This window comes from Salvia splendens, chromosome 2 (genome assembly GCF_004379255.2).
Source record: "Salvia splendens isolate huo1 chromosome 2, SspV2, whole genome shotgun sequence".
In the NCBI taxonomy this organism is placed as follows: Eukaryota; Viridiplantae; Streptophyta; class Magnoliopsida; order Lamiales; family Lamiaceae; genus Salvia; species Salvia splendens.
The window spans coordinates 39,478,846-39,500,733 of record NC_056033.1 but is presented as its reverse complement, the minus strand read 5'-3'; the positions used below and the strand labels follow the sequence as shown (position 1 = coordinate 39,500,733).

Here is a 21,888-nt window from a genome sequence, read left to right as displayed (position 1 = left end):
AATAATTGATGAGAGAGAGAGAGAGAAAAATCATCAAATGAATACCCCCTAACTATCATACTAGTATAATACTCTTACTTAATTATCATCAATTAACGTAGATGGAGACATTTTTGGGCTTTTGGTGTCACATTAAAAAATCCCTCAATGGTAGGTAATCACACTAATAAAATAGATTGCATATTATTTGTATTTTTCTTTAAATCAGATTGCATAATACTCTTACAGATTATCCTTAAAAAGTAATCATGTGAGTTCACATACAAAAGATGTACAGTACAACACTATATAGTTTGGATACCTAATCATGCGAGTTCGCATACAAAAGATGTAGGATTATATAGTTTAGATTTGTTTACAACTATTTTATGATGAATTTTATTTGAAATTGTATCTATCAAAAAATTATATGGTGGTGTCACTTGCACGAGTTAATCGATATCGCATATTCATAAAAAGTTTGGCTTGAAAATATCAACAAATATATTACACTTTGACAATTAGATTTTTTGTCACGAGATAATTGTAACAAATTCAAATTTAAATACTACTAGTATTTTTTGACTGGTTTTTAAATTTTTGGGACATCCTAAATTTATGAATTTTTCTGCTGATTTTTTAAGGTTGCAGGGCAGATTAATTTACCGAACACATAACTGCAACTAATCCAAGATACATGGTTTTTCGTACTACTAATTGTTTGAAATTGTGGAATAAGCTAAACTTTTTTTTTACCAAAATTAATGGTCTGCAACTAATTTAAAAGTTAGAAAACAGACTTCAAATTGATCAAAGTTTATAATTTATAAATCAATTTGCCCTTCAAAAATGAAAGAGGTAAGGTGGACCCCATTAAAGTGGGGATGAAAGCTGGCGATTTGATCGTAGAGCATTTGGCTGTTTCTAAATAATTGGCTATTGCCATTTGGCCCACTTTCGATTCGATTATATTCTTTGTTATATACACATGGTGTTTTTATCTTTGTGGATATCACTATCCACTATTTGTGGATATTCCTCGCCAAATTCGATACAAATTTGATACTACTATTCAGTATTCACACATTTAGAAGTCACGAAAATATGTTTGGCATGTGTACACATAGTAGTATTTTATATATGTGTGCTTCTCTAAACGCACTTCAAACTTCTCTCTCTGTGTCTCTGAAAATTGAGGGATGTTGAGAATGGATATTAGGATGATGAGGAGGATAGTGATGATATTAGTTATAGCTCTGATTCATGTGAGCAATGGAGAGTTTCAACGCTTCCAACAACCTACCAAACCTGATGGATCCCTCCACGTCTTGGTGCTCGGAGATTGGGGAAGAAAGGGCCACTACAATCAATCTCAACTTGCTCATCAGGTATGGTATATATACAAACACATATTATAGTATTTGGGAAAATCCAATTTACAAATGAAAATTATAAACTGCGAATTCATTGAATATTGATAGAAATTCTTGAGTTTCATCCTAAAACCAATTGGTGATAGGAAGAGAGGCACATGTGAATTAAGCTCTTTGTGTACAAAGATGTGAGATTTATTATACTCATTTTTATGTTTCAATTGCCAACACACTCCCTCAAACCCTTCAAGATCACCTTGGAGGGGTTGGTCTTGGAGGGGTTGGACTTTTTTATGATCGATTGGACAATCGGCCCAATCTTTTTTTCGATCGGATGGACCACTGGCCCAAATTTTCAGCCAAGTTATACTTGTTGGGTCAGTCAAATATGGCCCACAGTCGGCGACCCGCTCTGATACCATGATAGAAATCCATGAGTTCCATCCTAAAAACAATTGATGATAGGAGGAGAGACCCATGAGACTTATATAGTGAATTAAATTCATTGTGTACACCAATGTGAAATATTATTATATTCATTTTTATGTTTCAATTGCCAACAAATATGTTAATGATCTTTCCGATCTAATGGCTGAAAATTATTTTTAGTTTTACTATAAAAAGTGTTTTTATTTTAGTCGGTCTTTCTTAATATATTTGCAGTACGTAGCTTTTAACTTCATATACGATATTTGAAATGTTAAGGCGGACTTTGATCTTGCGTGGTTGCGTGTGTTCGGAGTTGCTTTGCTGTTAGTATTTTAAGTTAGGCTTTTGGTAAGGATTTTTGCTCTGTCTCATGAACTCTTGCTTTGCCGTTTGGAGGGGTAAAATTGACTATTTGGTGTGTGCAACTCTTGTGATTTTATTCCACTCTTCTTATTGGTTAGGACATGAAATGTATATGTTGTGCGGAAAACTAACCACACAGAATGTGGTGTAATTAAAATACGAAATTATTGCACTGATTTTTTAAACATTAATCCAATAATACTCAGTGCTCCTTTGAAGTATGCACGAAAAGTGTGACATAAAATTAGGGTACTTTTAGAAGTATGCTTGTCATTTCCATGTCTCTAGATGTTTGTATACGCATGAATTAATTAAATGTTTGGTTATTGAAGATGGGCGTGACAACAGACAAGAACAAGATGGATATTGATTTTGTTATTTCAACTGGTGACAATTTTTACGACGACGGATTAATCGATGTCAATGATCCTGCCTTTCACCAGTCCTTCACTGATATATACACGGCTCCTTCTTTGCAAAAGACGTGGTACAATGGTACTTTCTTTTTTCATTATTATTTTTTATTTTAATGATTTTTATTAAATTTTTTAAAAAGGATTCATAGAATATAACGATTAATTAACTAAAAGTGTTTAACATTAATTAACGATCCATAGCAAGTTTATGGTGAATATCTTATGTAAATATTATTGGTGAACACTATATTTATTTAATTAAGTATAATTTATTTGGTTATTTTATATTTAATTGGTTTTCGTATTTTAAAAATTATTAATGGTATTGTTAATTTAATAAATTATATAAAATTAAAATTCAATATTTATAACTTGTAGTATCATTTTTACTCATTAACCCCCCAATATATTGGAACCCTGCATTGCTAAAGCTTCAAGAAAATGCAACACCCAACACATACAAACAAAATGATGTGTAGTGTAGTAAGAGTGAGAGAGACTTATTATGCAAAAAAAAACAATTTTCTGCGCACACTCGTCCAAATTAATAGATTACAAGAATCTTAAATTTATGTTAAAATCATACAAATATATTGTTAATAATGTACATAAAACTAGTTTTTGTAGAATATTAGTACTTCCTTTCTTTCTCCTAAATGTTGAAATTATTTGTAGTGTTGGGAAACCATGACTATAGAGGCGACGCCTTGGCACAATTGAGTCCAATCCTTCAAGCAAGAGACAACAGATGGTTTTGTATGAAATCTTTTATTCTTGACGCAGGTTTGTAATTATAATTATAACCATACCTTACGTTTATTTTTTATAATTAAGTAATTACTACTTAAATTTATTGTTGGAATTTTGTGACCTGGTGTGCAGATATTGTAGAATTTTTCTTCATAGACACAACGCCGTTTCAAGACAAATACTTCACAAAACCAAAAGATCATGTCTATGATTGGAGAGGTGTCCTTCCTAGAGAGAAATATCTTTCAACCCTCATGCAGGTACACATGATTTTTTCAATTTTCCCGGTGTCGGTTCAAAATTGACAATTTTTAATACTTTTATTGGATTTCGTATGATTTTTGCGATTATCCCGATTTCTAACTGAGACAACACCTATTCACAATTCAACTATTGGAACTGAAACCAAACCACCGAATAATATCATACTAATGTAGAGTTCGAATGTGCATCGTCGAAGCTTAACACTGTTATGATAGGAATCTCTTTCAAAAATTGAGTATTGTTAGTTTTTAAATGGAAAACGATAAATTTTCATGGAGCAATTGAAAAGTAAATTGTGACTAATTTTTATGTGTGTAAAACAGGACTTGGAGAGTGCACTAATACAATCGAAAGCCAAGTGGAAGATAGTGATAGGTCACCACACAATTAAGAGCGCTAGTGATCATGGTAACACTCAAGAGCTTGTGGATAAGGTTCTTCCCATTCTTGAGGTATGTATTTTTCTTATATATGTGTGTGTATGTCAAGTAATATAGAAACACAAATCTATTGGAATTATTTATTTAAATTTCAAATTAAGATTGGACTTTTATGCATTTTGGTCTTCTTGTTTAAACCAATATACATTTTAAATAGACGATAACAAATCAAATTCATGAATATTGCTTCGAATATGTTATTAGTATAATAGTTCTACATAAGCTAGATCAGTCTATTCATGATTTCGCATTGGTATCTACGAATATGTTCGTTTATTTTGATAGAATATAAGTTTTATTAATGGCATAATAAAAGATTCAATTATTACTAATTACTTCTGTGGAAATCACAGGCAAATGGAGTTGATCTCTATATAAATGGACATGATCACTGCCTCCAGCACATAGCTAGTCCTGACAGGTAACTCGGAAATTATATTATGGCTAATAATAAAGCATTATTTTTCATTCGATTATTTTTTAAGATAATTTTCTCATTCAAACATTAAACTTCGTTCAAGGAATATATTTATGAAATTACGAATATATATATTTTTGTTATGATTCATATTAATAATGAAACCGTTGCAGTCCTCTTCAATTTTTGACTAGTGGAGGCGGATCGAAGGCTTGGAGGGGTGTATATGAGTGGCCCAACCCTAAGGAGATGAAATTTTTCTATGATGGTCAAGGTTTCATGACTCTTGACATAACTCATCATCAAATAAGTCTCAATTTCTATGATATTTTTGGTAACATTTTGCACAAATGGAGTGTCACACCACAACCATCCATCATCTCCGCTATCTAGATTATTTATCGGCTTCAGCATTATGTTAAGGAAATTATTCATGTAAAATTATTATTTGGATGGTATGGTGGCCTATACCAGTCATATTATTAACTTTTATGCTCATCTTTATTGTTTATAATAAATATTTTGTACTACATTTGAGAAATTGTTTACGTGGTGAAGCTTAAATACAATAGTTCCTGAAAATTCATCGGTAATTCTGATTATCGACGGATCAAATATGTAGAAATAATCGATGTGAAATTATATTAAATTAAATTATATCTAAATATCAGCGATATAAAATACTTTAATTGAATTAATTCAATAATATTTATTTATATAAATAGAATATTTAATTATAGAGTGAAATTGCTCTTGGATTTATTCCTGAAAACTGCAAAATTAACTCTCGCAATTGAGGTTCTGAGACCTCCGATTCCGGTTTTGGTTCCGCAAAAACCAGAAAGGATTCTAAGGTTCCGTTCCCAACCATAAAATTTTTAAATATAATTAGAATGAATTTTTTCTTTATAATAAGAGGAAATTACTCGCACGGAGGGGACGGTCACCGCCTAGATCCGCCACTACCCATGAGTTATGTTTTTCAGATGCATTATTGCTATCATTTTTGTTGAAACATTATAATGATAAGACAAAATTGAATATTTACCAAATACTCTCCCCGTCTGCTAAGAGTCTCATTTTTTGGTTGCGCGAGTTTTAAGAAATACTAAGAAAAGTAGGTGGAAAAAAGTTAGTGGAATATGAATCTCACTTATATATATTAGTTTTAAATAAAATGTGAGTTGAATGTGGGACCCTATTATCATTTATGGTAAAAGTGAACCGAGACTTCTATTCGCGGACAAACTAAAATGAAAAAATGGAACTCATATTGGCGGACGGGGAGAGTAACAATCATCCTGAATTAAAAATAGTCAAAAGGTGATAGACAAAGGTGACATGGTGTGTATTTATTTTCAAACAAAACGGTGGCCGTCTCAAAGTAAACGAAAGTTGAAATCGCAAAAGAATAAAAAAAGGTAAAAGTAAAACCCAAAATTACTGTTCTCGAACTTTCACTGTAGAGTAAATCTGCTTTACCAGCTCCTTTTCTTGTTTTTTCTTCTTCTCACACAACAACAAAAACAACACCTTTTGCTTCTCTCTTAATTACCATTTTCATGTCGTTCTACCAAATTAATGGGCTTCCCTCCCGAAAAAGATGCTGTGATATTTAATTTTATTAGTACTTGATTTTCATCATATATCAAATTATTTAAAATGTTTATTTATATATTTGTTCACTCGTTTATATATATATGTGCGTTTTGATTAGATTTACAGAAAAAGCACGAGTAGTGAGATAACAGAGATGAACATGGCCGGCGAAGATGCGGTTGCTGCAGGAGACAAATGCGGCGCCGGTTTCTGGCCGGTTCAGCGCCCCATTGCTCCGCCGCCCGGTGACAAACCGGTGGAGTGCCCATTCCCCAACTCCAATGTGAGTATTCTACATTTTCTTTCTAATTTAGATGATAAATTTATGTTATTTGCATGTGATTATTTTATTAGTTTCAATTTGGTGTGGTATGCAAATGTGAGATGACTTATACTTAAAAAATCAACTTATACTCATTAATTAGTTTCACATGTTTGTGGTCGGCTGCCGCTGTTGTTTCGTGCTTGTATTGTTGCTGTTGTTTTTTTCAATTTTGGTGTTTGAATTAATTGAGTTGGACATCATAGCTCGCTAGTTTCCATGGTTTGAGCGACTATGTTTCTTGCATCGAAAAACATACGCGTATATTGATAATTTGCAAGCACAGGAGTTGCGATTTTCGAGTCGAAGAGATGCGGAGCCTATGAGTAAGAGGCGTCATAGTGTAAGTCACGACGGAGACCATCACAAACGCCTTCTCTTCCCGGACAAATCACACTTCCTCAAGAAAAACATCACTTCCACAAGTTTTAGGTTTAATATGTTTTAATCAACACACCCAGTGATGGGAGTATATTATAGTACTCCATTTCCGTATAAATATAGTCATATGGTTTAATTTGCTCAGTTTAATTATTGTACTACCCATTACGGTTAATGATATAGTATATTATATGTATGTGGTTTTTGTAAGGTATGATTAACACTTAACAAAAGTGGAGAAAAGATCAAATGTCGATCGCCTAAAATTATGGATATAATCTGTAATGCACTTTAACATTAAGAAACGAAACGAAACATCTGTGATGCATTTTATGTTAATCATTCAACTGTCAACATCAGTACTTATTAATGCATTATAATGTCTTTGAAATTGTTATATGCAAACAATGTAACAATTTATTTTTCTTTTAATGTTACAAACACCGATAGGTCAATAAATACGGGCCACATATATATAATGATGTTTAAAGGTAATAAATGTGGTCTATTTTGGATTCTTTCAAAAAAAGAATTTTTAAGAATCCTATATTTGCTTGAATGATTTAGTTGATAAATTTTAAATCAAGCATATTAATCTAAAATCTAAAGGGTTATTAGCCTGTAAATACATGAACTTTCAATTTTTTCTGTTTTTTCCCCAAAACTTTGTTTTTTGAATATAAATACATGAACTTTCAACTTTTTTTGTTTTTTCCCCCGATTCAAAATTCCGATCAAATTGAAGATGATGTGGAAAATGCATACTTATTTTATTATCTATGCGGCAGAAAATGAGAATAAAGAAAATCTGACATGGATAAAAAGGAAAACCCTTGTCTTTTTCCTCTCCTTTATCGGTTCTCTCCCTTTCCCCTTTCTCTCCCTTTCCCCTTTACTTCTCTCAAAATTTTTCATCTCCTTGGACGAGACAGTGGCTGTAAAATGATTGATAAAGTTATTGGTGGTCCCAAGACATCCAAATCTTCTAGAGAAACATGGCATAGGTAAATTATGTGATCAATATTAAACTATGCTTTTGGTAGGGTTTAGTGATTTTCTTATTCTTTTGTTGGGGATGCTTACCTTCTACATATTTGATAATAGCCCTAAAATGGATTTATTATTACTTGCTTTTTCTAAATTATGGTACTCCATACACACGCCCAACAAATACATGCCCAGTTTATATTTAATGACAAGTGTTTACTAATTTATGATGCAATTTTGTTCTACTCTGTTATTTGCAGTGATGAATTTGCCATTTATTTTCACTATGGAGGTGGTTTTGAAAACATAGATGGTGTTAAAAATTATACTGGGGGAAGTTTTGTTGGGAGGTATGGCTTTGATCCTGATAAATTTGGCTATTTTGACATTGAAGAAGAAGTTAAAAAATTAGGAAATTGTGCACGCCATGTGTACATGAATTGGAAGAAGACACACAAGGAACATGATCTAAAGAAACTGTACTGGAAGGCAGTTAAAAGCACCTATGTAGAGAAATTCAAATCAGCCATTCAAGAAATGAAGGTAGAGAGTCGAGCTGCTTATGAAGACTTCATTGGCAGGGATACAAAAAAATTTTGTAAGGCTTTCATCTCCACCTCTGCATGTAGCGACATGATTACTAGTAACATCGCTGAGTCATTTAATGCAAGTACTGTTGAAGCTAGAGGCAAGCATATAATTCACATGTTTGAGGAAATTAGGTGCACTCTCATGACACAACAAGTAAGCAGGTTACATAAAATCTCGAAGGTGCATGGAAGAATTTGTCCCAATATTATGGAAAAGATTGAAAAGTTAAAGTTTGATAGTCGTGAATACACTGCACATCCTGCGTTGGGTGGGAAATTTGAGGTTCACTTTGAGGATGATAAGTTTGTTGTGAATCTCGGGGATCGTACATGTACTTGTAGAGTTTGGGATTTAACTGGAATACCATGTGTGCATGGCTTAGCTTGTATAAGGTTCAAAAATGAAGATGCAACTACCTTTGTAGATGTTTATTATATAGTAAGCAGATATCTTGAGGGCTATAAGGTGGGATTGGAACCCATTAGGGGTCAGAGAATGTGGCCGGAGGTAGAAGAAACCATTGTCAAGCCTCCAGTGATAAGAAGAATGCCCGGTAGACCCAAGAAAAAGAGAAGAAGAGCACCTGAGGAAAAAGATCCTAAATGTCCTAAAAAAAAAGAACTGGAGTGCAGATGACTTGCCAAAACTGTCACCAACAAGGGCACAACAGCAGGAGTTGCAAGAACGATCCAGTTGAAAAAATACCGAAGGAAAAGGTAGTGAAGTTTCCTATTGTACCTTTATATAACTATATTAATTGCTATATGTATATATGATTCTCTAGGGTAAAAGGGGAAGGCCTGCAAAGAAAATTCCACAACAAAATAGCTTAGTAGGCTCGAGTCGAGGAACACGAAAAGAGCATCCACAAATGTCCATCTCTGCCAATGCTAATGCTCGTCAAGTTGCTAATGCTTGTCAAGTGAAGGAAAGGGCATTAGCTAGGAAAGGAGTTGGAGTGATTGGTTTTGAGGAGAGTGGAAACATTTATATGAGGGTATATTGATTAAACTTACGTTTTTTTGTTAAATCTCATTTTTGAAAAATTGATGTGATATTCTAACATAATGTATATGATACAGATGTCTTCTCACAACAAGGTAATACATGTGAACAAGGAGATTTCAAGCACATCAAGTTCAAGGATTAGACAAAGCAATGTCATGAAAGTTTGTTCACCACAAGAGAGTCAGAGCAAACCAACACAAGGGAACGATGATTGATTACAAGTTTTTTTATAAAAAAATTGTACTAGTTTTTTGTTAGTTTTTGGTGATATTTGTTTTGTGAAATGGTTGAATTTGGATGGGAAAAATGATGAATTTTTGAAGTGTAATGGAATTATGAAGAAATTTGAATGAAAAAATGATGGAATGTAATGAGTTTTTTTATCATAATTATTTTTGTAAATTTTCATGATATTAACATTAAATTTAGCGAAGAAAGTTTGGGGAAATGCAAGAAAGTTTCGTTCAATTTGGGGAAATATCAGAAAGTTTCAAAAGTTTTGGGGAAATATCAGAAAGTTTAATTACAAAGTTTCCTTTTTATCCATGTCAGATTTTCTTTATTCTCATTTTCTGCCACATAGATAATAAAATAAGTATGCATTTTCCACATCATCTTCAATTTGATCGGAATTTTGAATCGGGGAAAAAACAAAAAAGTTGAAAGTTCATGTATTTATATTCAAAAAACAAAGTTTTAGGGAAAAAACAGAAAAAATTGAAAGTTCATGTATTTACAGGCTAATAACCCAAATCTAAATGACATCCACGTGAAAAATGATACAAACTTCTGAAGTCAAGGTGACAAGATCTAATGATCACAAGTAACAAGAAAAAATGAATCCATAAGAAAAGCAAAACAAAATTATAGTCCTAAATTAAGTTTTGTTGACCATAACATACAAACTCCTAAAACTAATCAAATCGAGATCTATTGCGAGGACAAAATAAAGATAAGCAAAACTAAATACTATAGTTCTAAATTTAAGTGCCGTCCACCTGAACTACTTCATGGGTGAAGTACAAGATAATAATGATACTTATCTCCTAATGGGAAGTTACTCCTTAGATGAAGGAAGTACAAAATTACAAAATTCTCCTTCCATCACTAATTAATAGTCTTTGTGCGTGGGAGTTGACCAAACAGTAGAGAGGTTAATGCTTGAGGACGAGGTCTCAGGTTTGAGTCCTATGTGGCGCGACCTTTAAATATATATTCATTTACCCACCCAAAAAATATAATCCATCCATCCCACCATATGCGACAATTGAAGTATTCACCCTGTCCCTGAAAATTTGTCACTTATTTCAATTTTTGTTCGTTAACAAGAATTTGTTACATTTCACTTTTACTATTTTTTGCAGTAGATCTCACATTCCAATAACTCATTCTCATTCACATTTTATTATAAAACTAATATATTAAAGTGAGACTCAAATTCCATTAACTTTTTCAACGTATTTTCTACTCCGTTACATTTTTTAAAATCATGTCGGTTCAAATGGTGACAAATTATAGGAATGAAGAGAGTAACGAATATTCTCTCCGCCTAAACTAGAGAGTTTGTGGGTATCATAAATTTTAATATGCAATTAATATAGGATGGCGAAAGCTAAAAATTAGTTAAAGCAACAAATTTTAGACATTGACACGACAAAATTATTCGTAGACATAGGGTACACTATTTTCCTATTATTAGAAAATTGGATAAAGCCAGTCCACACTCCACCCCATTCATTAATGAATCGCGACAACCATACGATAGTATTTTCATAGGTCAAACCTTGAATAAATTCAATAAAACGAAATAGCTAGAACAAGAGTTTATCAAATTTTTGAAATAAAAAATACTCCGTATCAATTATTCTTATGTCCCAGACCAAGACAACCCTACATAATTGTCTTTTAACGTTCATTAAGTAATTTTCATATCTTTCTTCATTTTTCCTGTTTTAATGAAACATCGTATTTTTAATATTAACAAAAATATTCCACCAGAACTAATTTAAGAAAAGATGACAAATTATAATATTTCAATTTCAAAATTACAATATTAACTATGGATTGACTAAAACTTAAAACTTTTAAACACTACTATAAGTAAAACCTAATCATCAAAATTACAAGCAAGAATTTCCATAACCAAAGTACTCCCTCCAGGCATTAGGAGCCCTAATTTGTCATTTTAGTACTTGCAGTTAGAAGTCTCATATCTTTTTTACTGTAATGGTCGGTAAATCATACATTCTACGTGCTAACTCATTCCACTCACATGTTTATAAAACTAATGCAGTGTGTAAAAATATGTCTTACATTCCACTATTTTTTTTCGTCCACTCTTTTTTGTATTTCTTGGAACTCGTGTCAAAATCAAATGAGACATCTAATAGCGAACTGGCATAGTAAGGAGGAGCTAAAATTACGAACAGTAGGGCGGCGGGGGCTGATGTCTAGTGGCGGGGGCCCACACGACGTCGTTTGGCGGGTAGCTATACAGGGACGTCGGCTCCGCCCCTCCACTCCCGCTGCCGGAGTTCGTCTTAGGAGAGTCACGATCGCCTTCCTGGCCATCCATTGGCTGCAGGCGGTGGAATGAGGGGTTGCTGAAGTTAACGCCGACGAGGTAGATAGTCCCGGCGGAGACGAGGGGCCCCACCACGTGGCCCCCAACCACCTGCCCCTGCGGCCCCGCCACCGTCACCGCGAAGGGCCCGGCCGCTGCGGCTGCCGTTGCCCCTGGAGGGAGGACGGTGGCGGAGATGGAGAGGATGTCGAAGCGGCCGTGGAAGGTGACGGTGGCGCCGGGGGTGGCGGAGGACTGCCTGAGAGTGACGTTTGTGACGGCCCCGTTGCAGCTGAGGAGGCAGAGGCCGACGCTCTGCTTGCGGCAGAAGCGGGCGGTGGAGTCCACGATGTCGACGCCCCCGGGGAGCTCGAGGACGTAGGGGCTCATGTTGGCGTCGCGCGTGACGAAAACGGGCGGCTTCGGCTTGTTTCTAGAGCCGGGAGGGCGGCCGCGGGGGCGCCGGAGGATCTCGATCGTGGCGCCGTCGCTGCGGTGGGGGTCGCCTTCTTGGTAATCGGCGGCGGAGGGAGAGAACATGGTGGTGTGATCTTCTACCAATTTTCGCTTCATGTTTTTTTTTAATATTTTGGATATTTTTTATGTGTTGAGATATGTAACAGAGATTAGGAGCGGGGATGATTGGATGCATGTAATTGTGGTGGCATTATAAAATGGAAGGGGAGAGAGAGAGAGAGAGAGCAAGTAGTGTGAAGATGAGAGGAAGATGGAAAGAGAATAGTGTTGGACTTTTGCATTCATAAATTTTCTTCTTCTACATCCTTTGGTGCATATTCAATGAATGTTTCTTCTTTCTTTTCTTTGTCGACACTAGCATTAATAGTAACAGAGGTGAATCCGCCAGGATTTTGGTATGAGGCTCAAATCACAAATTGAGGGTACTATTTTTTAGTTAATTAGTAACAGATGTAAAATCATGAAATGGGTGGGTGGTCGTGAGACCCCATCGCTCCATGTAGAAACAAAACCCTCTCCTTTAATTAGTTTTTGTACTTTGATTCGTAGACGAATTGAATCATGTACTTACTTTTTTACTATATACTCCCCCGTCCCGTAAAAATATGTGCAATTTCCATTTTCGTCCGTCCATCCCACAAAAATATGTGCATTCTATTTTTAAAAAGTTATATTAATTAAATAATACACATGCATATTATGAATACAAGGGAGTATTTTAGAAGTCTAGAACATTTCCACCCACCAAGCACAAAGTAACTTGAATATTGGGTTTAATTTGCCTGCAGATATTGAAGAGTGGGCACCACTTTTATGCTACATTTTCGCCCAAAGTCGAAAATTTTGACACTGATAAGAAAAGAAATCAAAATGGGTGGCTGATTTTGGTGTGATTTCTATCTACGTTACTAGTAAAATCATATCTGGAGACTTCATCTAATGAATGAGTTTGAGACTTTAGTGTACATTTCAGTCAATAATGAAATAAGCAACTTTAAAGGAAAAATAAATAAACAAAATATCTGATAAACATACATATTTTAGATCATTTTTAGTTAAATAAATTTAAGATAAATGAGTTATCAAATGTCGTAATAGTATTATTAAATGTTTGCAGTAATTATTTCCCACATAAAGTACATAAAATCAATTCATAATTCATGCTCTCTCCGTTTCTGAAAAGTATAAATTTTTAGTTGAGTACAGATTTTAATGCAATTTTCAGGGACGGACTTAAAAAATAGTGATTCATGCACAAACGGAGTTTGCTTAAAATGAATATTTGATACACACTCGGTTATAGACAATAAGGATGTTTTTTTAACAACTATACCTTCCCAATGTATGCAGAACTACAAATTACTACTCCATGAAGTTCTATCTTGTTTTTTAGTCTCGGCTAGGCGGTGCGCTAGGCGAATCATTGCAACCGTCTAGCGGTTTTCCGGAAAAAAAAAATCGCCTAGCGCTCGGCGATCCGCTCGGCGCCATTGCAGGGTCCGGATCGCCGAGCGCATCGCCCAACGGATTTTTTTTTAATTTTCGAAACACTATATATACGCGCTTTGCATGTCATTTTCATTTGCACCACTTGTTCTAACGAGTGATTTTTTTAATTAATGTACTTTTTAGATTTTATTGTATTTTTTTTAATTAATGTATTTTTTTAAATTTTAATAGTATTATTACATTTTCCCGTATCTGTGTTGTAAATTTAATTCTGTATGTGGTGTGATTGTTAATTATTTGTTTTATATAATTTTGAGTGATGTGGCTAGGCTATGGTTGAGCTATGGCTGGGCTATTTGTGTGTCTTGATGATGTGGCAGGAGGATTTTTAGGGCTGATGATATGGCAGGAGGAGTTTGTGGCTAGGCTATTGATGGGTTATTCCTATTGTGGATGCTCTAATGGCACAACTACTGGGGTACTATCAAGACCATCCTACCTGCAATCCTTACCCTAATCTGAAATCTCTCATATTTTGTCGTCTAATAAATTACTTATTGTACATATATATTTAAATAACATAACATGCATGCACATACAAGTGGAGTATATACAATTATTCCATACTATTTTGTGTTTCCAATGGAGTAGTTCAAGCTTCAAAATTAACATATGAACTTTAAAATATACTATGAAATTTTATTTAAATAGAATTAGAAGAAAAAAAAAGGATGATCATTCAAAACTGAAAAAAGTCAAAGACATACTAATAACATTCTTTGAATACTCCACTTCAACTATAAATGTGTATAACAACATGGGCATCCGCAATCTGTGGTTTGGGTCTTTATTTTCTTAAGTTATCCGAATTTTGGATCTAAAATAGTAGTAGCACCCAAATTGAAAAAGGGTATATTCTGATGTTCACATTCACTATTAGGGTGAGTTCACTTCCGTGGTTATAGCAAGTTAAGGCCTCAATTCTTGGAATTAACAAGTGTTCACTTTCTGAGAAATAATTCTTGCGGGCCCTAGAAATAACGTCGGCCCTCACTGTTCCTTGCTGAGATAACCAGTTTTGAATTCTTGCAAAATTGGTGTTAATTGAAACTGCATCGGAAATTGAATCAAGAATTGCAGGCAAAATACCTTCTATAACCCCCTATTTTCAATGTCTACTAGGAATCTTTAAGATGGAAGAGTGAGGGCTTTTTAGTCAATATCTATTAGGAATCTTTAAAAAATATTATTTACATTACCAAATCTGGTGTTATTTCATGCAAACTAAACATCAAATAGTAGAAACGTTTCTGTGGGCCATCCCCATTCAATTATGACCTTGATATAAATCTGCTGAATATATAAAATGGAAAGTGAACACACCCTTAGGAATATTCACCTTCCCAGATATAGACATATATGGACAGTTACGGGTCCAAATATGGAGTAATTCATGTGTTCACTATGTGTGTTTTAAATCTTGTAAGCCCAAGTAAAATGACGGCGGCCCGTAGTGTTCATCGGTTTTAGCCGAGTTTTTTATCAGGCAAAAGTCGTGGTATATGAATTAGTGGTGGAACAGGAACTCATATTTGGAGAGGAAATGACGCATGCACCCCCAAATCTGAATATTTTAAAGAGCTGAAATTTTTATTCAATAAATATATGAGGGGTTTTTTGTCATTTCTTGTCATAGTGGAGCCCCAGATCGTTTCCAAAACATGCTAACTGAACACCATTTTTATTTCAGCTCTGTGGGCCATAGCCAATCCAATTCTACCCAAATTCTTATCAAGTTATATATCATTAGAATACTCTACTTCGCCACTTCCTTCGTTTCATTCGATTTGTGATATTTTTCAAAATGAAAACATTATTCGATAGTACATTATTATGAATCCTACTTTATTTTTCCTTCTAGTTAACTTATAAAATAGTAATACTTTTTTTTCTATTCCATAATAAGTCTTGTTTTCATTTCGGCCCAATCCACAATATGCAAAACCACAAAAGTCATCATTTGTGCTCAACATTTTACTCACTTATTTCATTCATATTTTATTATAAAATTAATACTTCATATATCATATTCCATCAACTTTCGTATTACATTTTTAAAAAATTGGTGCTGAGTCAATTGAATCCACGTCGATTTCCGGCTCCGGAAATTGACGTGTGGCTCACCGGATTGACACCTAGCATTTATTTTGGATTTTTAAAATCTAAGCCATTGCAAAACGTCGTCGTACAACTGATAAAAATTCAATGGACCCACGATTACTTTTACACTCTAGGTCCAATGAGCTCTACACTTTGGGCCATAAACCATAACACAGGACACTATGCAACATAACATACACACTAGTAATGTTTTTGCATTTTTTATGTATAAAACATTAAAATATAAAAATCGCAGAAGTGTCATGCTGGATGTCGTGTGTAGACATAGTAATGGTTTTTCATTTTCCATCATTACTTTTATACTATAGGCTCTATCTATATTCAAATTAAAGTGAAATCACATTCTAAGATATCCAAATTGGAATTAGACGAGGACAAATTCAATTTGCGTCAAATAGTATCGTCTAAAGGTTCTAAATGATTGAATGTACAAATTTGCTCTCCATCCATTTGAGAGTGATTTAATCTGAAAAAATAGAAAAAGTCAGTGAAACCTTAAAACGTGCATTAAATATAGTATACTGTATACATGCAAAATATGACATTTTGAAAGTATTGATACAGAAAAAATATGCATCAATGAAAGTATAAAACCTAAATTTATAGTTCACTTTAAAAAAACCCTTGATTGTCTGAAACATGGTATGACAGCAAGCAATTTTTGATATAACAGAACCCCATGCACCATACTAAATAGAGTGAACTACTCAAATGGTCCATGAACTATGCGTTTTGCACGCAAATGATACTTAAACTTTAAAAATATTATCTAAATTTAGGGTTTTTGTGGTAAAGATGTGCATATGTGTGATAAGTAGTAGTATCTAAATTTATAAGTTCTAAATGTAAAACGAACAACAAAAGAGAACGATATAAATAAGTCTGCAAACTTATATTTTGTCTATTAAATCTAAAGATGTGGACCAAAACTAAGTTTGTGGAGCTCTAAAAACTACTTAAAATATACTACTGTATAAGTCCAATTAAATTAAAATGTCAAACCCCTTAAATTGGTGACCAGTTGTGCAGTTTTTCTAAAAAATAAACATGTTTAGTGACATCGACTTAATAATTGACAAAGAGTTTATCAAACACATTTACCTTATTGCAAATGCATGATCACACAAATGTTTTTGAAAGGGCATGGTCATTGGTCACCACTATCATTTTAAAGTTTATCATTAGTAATTTAATTTGTGTATTTATTATATATGCACAATGTTAAAATTAACATATAGAACTTTGTGTTTTTTATGAGGTCGGCGTCTACTTTTTTTTTCATGAATATACATATTGGTTGGCGGAGCTATATGGTGGGCTGGGGCTCATAAATCACCCACCTATTTAAAAATTTTGTAAGAGAAATTTAGAAAAATTTATTCCCTATGTTCGTGAATAGGAGTCTCATTTTTCCATTTTAATTTGTTTGTGAATAGGAGTTGGATATATAATTATCATAAATGGTAAATGGCCTCACATTCTACCAACTAATTCATCTCACATATCATTTAAAACTAATGTATACAAGTGGAGGCTCATATTCCACGAACTTTCTTAAATCCACTTTTCTTAAAACTCATGCTAAAAAAAAGTGGGACTCCTATTCACGGACAGAGAATATTATTTTATCAAATATTATTATATTTACTTAAATTTGAGAATTATATATTTGTTTCATGTTGATGATACGAATAGATTCAACTTATAATTTTTTTTATAGTTTATTTCGTGTATTCAAAATAGCGTTGCTTTTGTTGAAATAAAAGTAAATAAACTTGATCCAGATATATAATGAATAGCTAGCTAGATAATTATTTTGGATGAATGGAATATAAATTTAATTATTACAGTCAAAATTTGTTATAAAATTAATAGGAATTATAGGGTTGGCCCATATAAAAGTGTGATTCATATTTCATTATTTTTTTCCTAACATTTTTTTTACAAAATCAAATAATTTTTACAACTCTCGGGGAATCAAAACAGGAACGCCGTGTACAGTTGTGCTTTATTTCATTATCTATAATTCTATATGCATTACTAGATGTGATGCGCATTTTAATTACTAACATATTTTCTCCTACGTTTCTCTACATATTTAAATTGAGAGTCCTTATTATCCCTTTAAAAACAATTGTTACTATAACAATAATAATTGAATGTTCCTAAAAAAATATGGCCTAATGGATCCAAATCATGACAAAAGCATCAACAACACTAATAAAATAATTGTAGATATTCCTTTTACGCAAATGCTAATCAAACTTATCAATTAAAAATACGACAAAGGACAACCACTAATTTTTATTTTACTTTATTTTATTTATTAAATCCCCAATCAACAACCAAGAACACGTTGACCAATTTTGCCGTGGTTCACAAATTTTTTCATCAATGATCAAACATCTCCGCCATGATTGGGTGGTGGCTCAGCCCCACCGAGTTCCACGGCGCGCCATCACCAACCTGAAACTCCTCCGACGGAAACATGCACCCTCCGCCGCCGCCGCCGACTGCGGCGGCGCTAACCGAACCGATGCAGCTCAATATCTCATTGAGAGATCCGAGCCTATGCGTCAGCTCCATCATCTGCGCCGCCAGCACCGAATTCTCCGCCTCCACACTCACGCAGCGCTCCGCGGTGGCGCCGATGCTGCTTCGAATCATCGCGTTCTCCTTCCTCAGCTGCGCCGCCTGCGCCATCAGATCGTCCAGGTGCTTCTGCTTCCGCATCCTCGACCGCCGCGCCGATTCTCGGTTCGATTGCATCCGCTTCCGCTTCCTCTGGTCCATCACCGGCGGCGAATCCGACGAGGTCACGCTCGATGTCGCCATTAATGAATTAATTGCAGTGATTGTGTGTGGTTTTTGGATGTATTGAAGAATTAATCGTATGTATACGTATAAGGAGAGAAAGGGGATGGATTAGGGTTTGCGAATTGGGGGACAAGTTTATGAGAAAACGTAGAACCAGTAGAGGAAGACGACGGAGAAGGATTGGACGAGATGGCTGCGGCGGCGGAGGGAGGAACTGATCATAAAACCGGACCGGAGAACTTCGCTCAGAACGGGAGACATCGATGAATCTGGAACATTAACGGCGGTTTCTGCAACATGAAGTTTTGGGGTTGTGAGGTATGAATTGAAAAACAAGTGGAGTAGTATTTATGTTTGGCAAGATTCTATCGGAAAAATATGTGTGATTGGTATGCAATAAACCAGAGAAGCGAGGCGATATTAGAAAAAAGGAAAAGAGAGGGAAAATTAAAATGGAAAATGAAGAGAGGAAGAAGTGTGGAAATTGGAAAGCTGTGAGGTGGAAGAGAAGGGGCTTTGGAGAAGGGTGAGGGGTTTGATTTATAGTAGTAGTAGTAGTAGTAGTACTTAATAACAATAAAGAAAAAGGGATTTTGGAAAATAGGGGAAATGGGTACATGTAGACATGCATGCTTAATTTGCAACGGTCGGGTGATTTCGAATTCAGAATCTTTAACTCTAAACCGACAAAAATTAGCAACAAACTAATTAATTGTTTGATAAGCAGGAGCATTCAATTGAAAAAACAATCAAAACCGACAAATATCAAAACAGCTACTTAGTTTCTATTACAAAACTGTAACCGTCTCATGTGGGTTTAACCAAAATAAATAAATAGATCTAATAATTTTGAAATTGTAATTGTTAGTTAACCGCTTATTTGATAAAACTAGACGATTCGTGAAAACTTGATTAAAAATCGTTAAAAATAAAAATATAATAAAAAAAATCGCCCTACTATGAATTTACTTGTGGAAATAAATTTAGAGTCAATTTTATGTTGAAGCCAAATGATGAATATGCAGCAGGTGTAGATGTGGGAGTAATGAGATATGATGCCTGCCATGTGTGGAGTAAAATACGATCTATTTTTATCACTGAAAATGGATGCATGATTGAACCCCATTTCTCGCAAAAGTGCTTAGTACTTTCACCTTCGTCTAATGTCACCCCACTTGTCACTTTATCATTTCAGATTTTTCGTAAATTGAAGTCATTGCACACTATCTCCAGCTTCTTCTCTCTATTTTTTAGTTAAATCACTCTCACAAAAAATACTCATTCTATTTCTTATTAATAGAAATATTTTTTGGTCAAAAAATTAAGAAATAAATATTTACTTTTAAATGAAAAGATAACAAAATAAAAGAAAAATTAAATTTAAAAATATGTTCACTTTTGTCAAAAATAGAAAAGACTATAATTTATTGTGAAATGTTTCAAAAATGGAATGCTGAACAGAGGAAGTAGTAATACATTTAATCTCATTTGTTTATTTAACTCTTTCAATGATTTTCTCGTTTAGTCTATTACATATTTTATTCAATCTCTACTTAATTTACTAAACACTAGTACTATCATATTTTTTAAAAATTTGTGTTCTAAAGAAACGTCATAGTTTACGATGGGACAGATGAATCGAGATGTCTAGTTGTTTCCGTTAAATATGCTCCCTCTGTCCCCCAAAAATAGAAACTTCATTTTTAGGAAATCGGATGAAACTTCTTTCCTAAATCTCCTTTTTAGCAAATTTCTTTCTCTTCAATGAGTTGTGACTCATTTTACACTAATACACTTTTCTTTCTATTCGTCCTATTTTACAAATTTTGTATTAAAATCCATGTTATTTCAAATGTTTCAATTTTTAAAGGAAGAATGGATTATTTAATTTCTTGATGTGCAATAATATACAAATCGTTAGGTCACCCTAATAGCACAGTATCTCCAATTTTGTGCACACAAGCAAAGTGGTGTTAGGTTTCCATCAAGAAGTAGTGTTTTCTTGTTCTAATTCACATTTTTGTGGATTGTACTAAAAAAGAAATTTGTCGTTTTATAATACTCCCTCCGTCCACGAAAAATAGGGCTATTCAATTTTTATTTCTCGTTTTGAAAAAATGATAATAAATAGTTAAAGTGGATAGAAAGAAAAGTAAGAAAGAGAATAATATAGACAAGAGACTTCTCTTTATTATTCTCTCTCTTACATTTCTTTCTATCAATTTTAATTATTTATTATTATTTTTCCAAAATGAAGGATAAAAATGGAATAGCCCTATTTTTCGTGGACGGAGGGAGTATTGTTTTTTGTTTTTTTTTTTTTGTTTTTGTCTATATTTGTGAAGTGTTTTGATCAAATCTATATGCTTACAACTTGCAATTATTTTTCTAAAAGTAGGCGACTGATTTACCGTGGGACAATCCGCATTTGGTGGCATTTAGTATAAAGTTACCAATAAATGTATTAGTACCAAACAACTGTAGAACTAGAATCACATATTTTATGTTAAGTTTCTCAATAGGGTTAAAATTTAATTTAATTTAATTTATAGAAATTTAACAAATATCCATAAATTTTATTTTTATTAATATAACTTATTGATATTATTTTTCTTAATTAAAGCTAGCATAGAACAAATTCCAATTCTCAAATTTACTATTAAATCACAATATTTTTTAAAAATTACTAGTAGCCCGACTGGTGGCTGTCCTGTACATTATTCAAATAAGGAGAAAATTTGCAGAGAGAGGACAGTAAAAAATCCTTAATCAGTCAACACAACCTTTGGAAATCGCCAAGGAAGACTAATATCTTTAATTTATCTTTCTAAATATCTTTAATTTATCTTTCTAAATATCTTTAATTTATCTTTCTAAATATCTTTAATTTATCTTTCTTTTGCTATAATTAAATCATATTACACGCCAAACTACTTCTAGAAGATTAATGGATCGATGAATGATGCATTTATGCTACATATACAATCATCTAGACATCTACGTACTTTAGATTTTTTCCCCTTTATTTCAGAATTTTATTATCTTTTGATGGATTTAATTTATAACGTGATATTTATATTA

The 21,888-nt window shown here is 33.6% G+C and overlaps 4 protein-coding genes across 7 annotated transcripts; 2 read left to right on the top strand and 2 right to left on the bottom strand.

The window, feature by feature from the left end:
• The first annotated feature begins 1,026 nt into the window (after positions 1 to 1,026).
• LOC121792756 (purple acid phosphatase 4-like) lies at positions 1,027 to 4,962 on the top strand. The gene is made up of 7 exons (XM_042190831.1): positions 1,027 to 1,367; positions 2,477 to 2,639; positions 3,236 to 3,343; positions 3,443 to 3,570; positions 3,898 to 4,026; positions 4,368 to 4,435; positions 4,606 to 4,962. Exons 1-7 carry the CDS (start codon positions 1,179 to 1,181, stop codon positions 4,823 to 4,825), a joined length of 1,005 nt encoding a protein of 334 aa, XP_042046765.1. The 5' UTR covers positions 1,027 to 1,178; the 3' UTR covers positions 4,826 to 4,962.
• Positions 4,963 to 5,954: 992 nt separating this feature from the next.
• Positions 5,955 to 9,523, top strand: LOC121792753. 4 transcript variants are annotated; one of them, XM_042190828.1, is made up of 5 exons: positions 5,955 to 6,059; positions 6,150 to 6,314; positions 7,982 to 9,028; positions 9,097 to 9,309; positions 9,395 to 9,523. In XM_042190828.1, exons 2-3 carry the CDS (start codon positions 6,205 to 6,207, stop codon positions 8,946 to 8,948), a joined length of 1,077 nt encoding a protein of 358 aa, XP_042046762.1. In that variant the 5' UTR covers positions 5,955 to 6,059; positions 6,150 to 6,204; the 3' UTR covers positions 8,949 to 9,028; positions 9,097 to 9,309; positions 9,395 to 9,523. The 4 variants fall into 4 exon arrangements, 3 of the variants coding, with proteins under 3 accessions (XP_042046762.1, XP_042046761.1, XP_042046763.1); XM_042190827.1 differs by having other exon boundaries at positions 5,960 to 6,314; XM_042190829.1 differs by lacking the exons at positions 5,955 to 6,059; positions 6,150 to 6,314 and adding an exon at positions 7,614 to 7,738.
• A 1,798-nt stretch (positions 9,524 to 11,321) lies between these two features.
• LOC121792759 (AT-hook motif nuclear-localized protein 17-like) lies at positions 11,322 to 12,773 on the bottom strand. Its single transcript, XM_042190837.1, has one exon. It carries the CDS (start codon positions 12,454 to 12,456, stop codon positions 11,740 to 11,742), a length of 717 nt encoding a protein of 238 aa, XP_042046771.1. The 5' UTR covers positions 12,457 to 12,773; the 3' UTR covers positions 11,322 to 11,739.
• A 5,414-nt stretch (positions 12,774 to 18,187) lies between these two features.
• LOC121792761 (bZIP transcription factor 44-like) lies at positions 18,188 to 19,362 on the bottom strand. The gene has a single exon (XM_042190839.1). The coding sequence runs from the start codon at positions 18,823 to 18,825 to the stop codon at positions 18,382 to 18,384; it is 444 nt and encodes a 147-aa protein (XP_042046773.1). The 5' UTR covers positions 18,826 to 19,362; the 3' UTR covers positions 18,188 to 18,381.
• Positions 19,363 to 21,888: the final 2,526 nt, after the last annotated feature.

Coding starts and splice junctions, on each gene's coding strand:
- LOC121792756 (XM_042190831.1), top strand. CDS start 1,179: ATGTTGAGAATGGATATTAGGATGATGAGGAGGATAGTGATGATATTA. Junction 1,368..2,476: donor AATCTCAACTTGCTCATCAG/GTATGGTATATA, acceptor TGGTTATTGAAG/ATGGGCGTGACAACAGACAA. Junction 3,571..3,897: donor ATCTTTCAACCCTCATGCAG/GTACACATGATT, acceptor TGTGTAAAACAG/GACTTGGAGAGTGCACTAAT.
- LOC121792753 (XM_042190828.1), top strand. CDS start 6,205: ATGCGGTTGCTGCAGGAGACAAATGCGGCGCCGGTTTCTGGCCGGTTC. Junction 6,315..7,981: donor GCCCATTCCCCAACTCCAAT/GTGAGTATTCTA, acceptor TGTTATTTGCAG/TGATGAATTTGCCATTTATT.
- LOC121792759 (XM_042190837.1), bottom strand. CDS start 12,456: ATGAAGCGAAAATTGGTAGAAGATCACACCACCATGTTCTCTCCCTCC.
- LOC121792761 (XM_042190839.1), bottom strand. CDS start 18,825: ATGGCGACATCGAGCGTGACCTCGTCGGATTCGCCGCCGGTGATGGAC.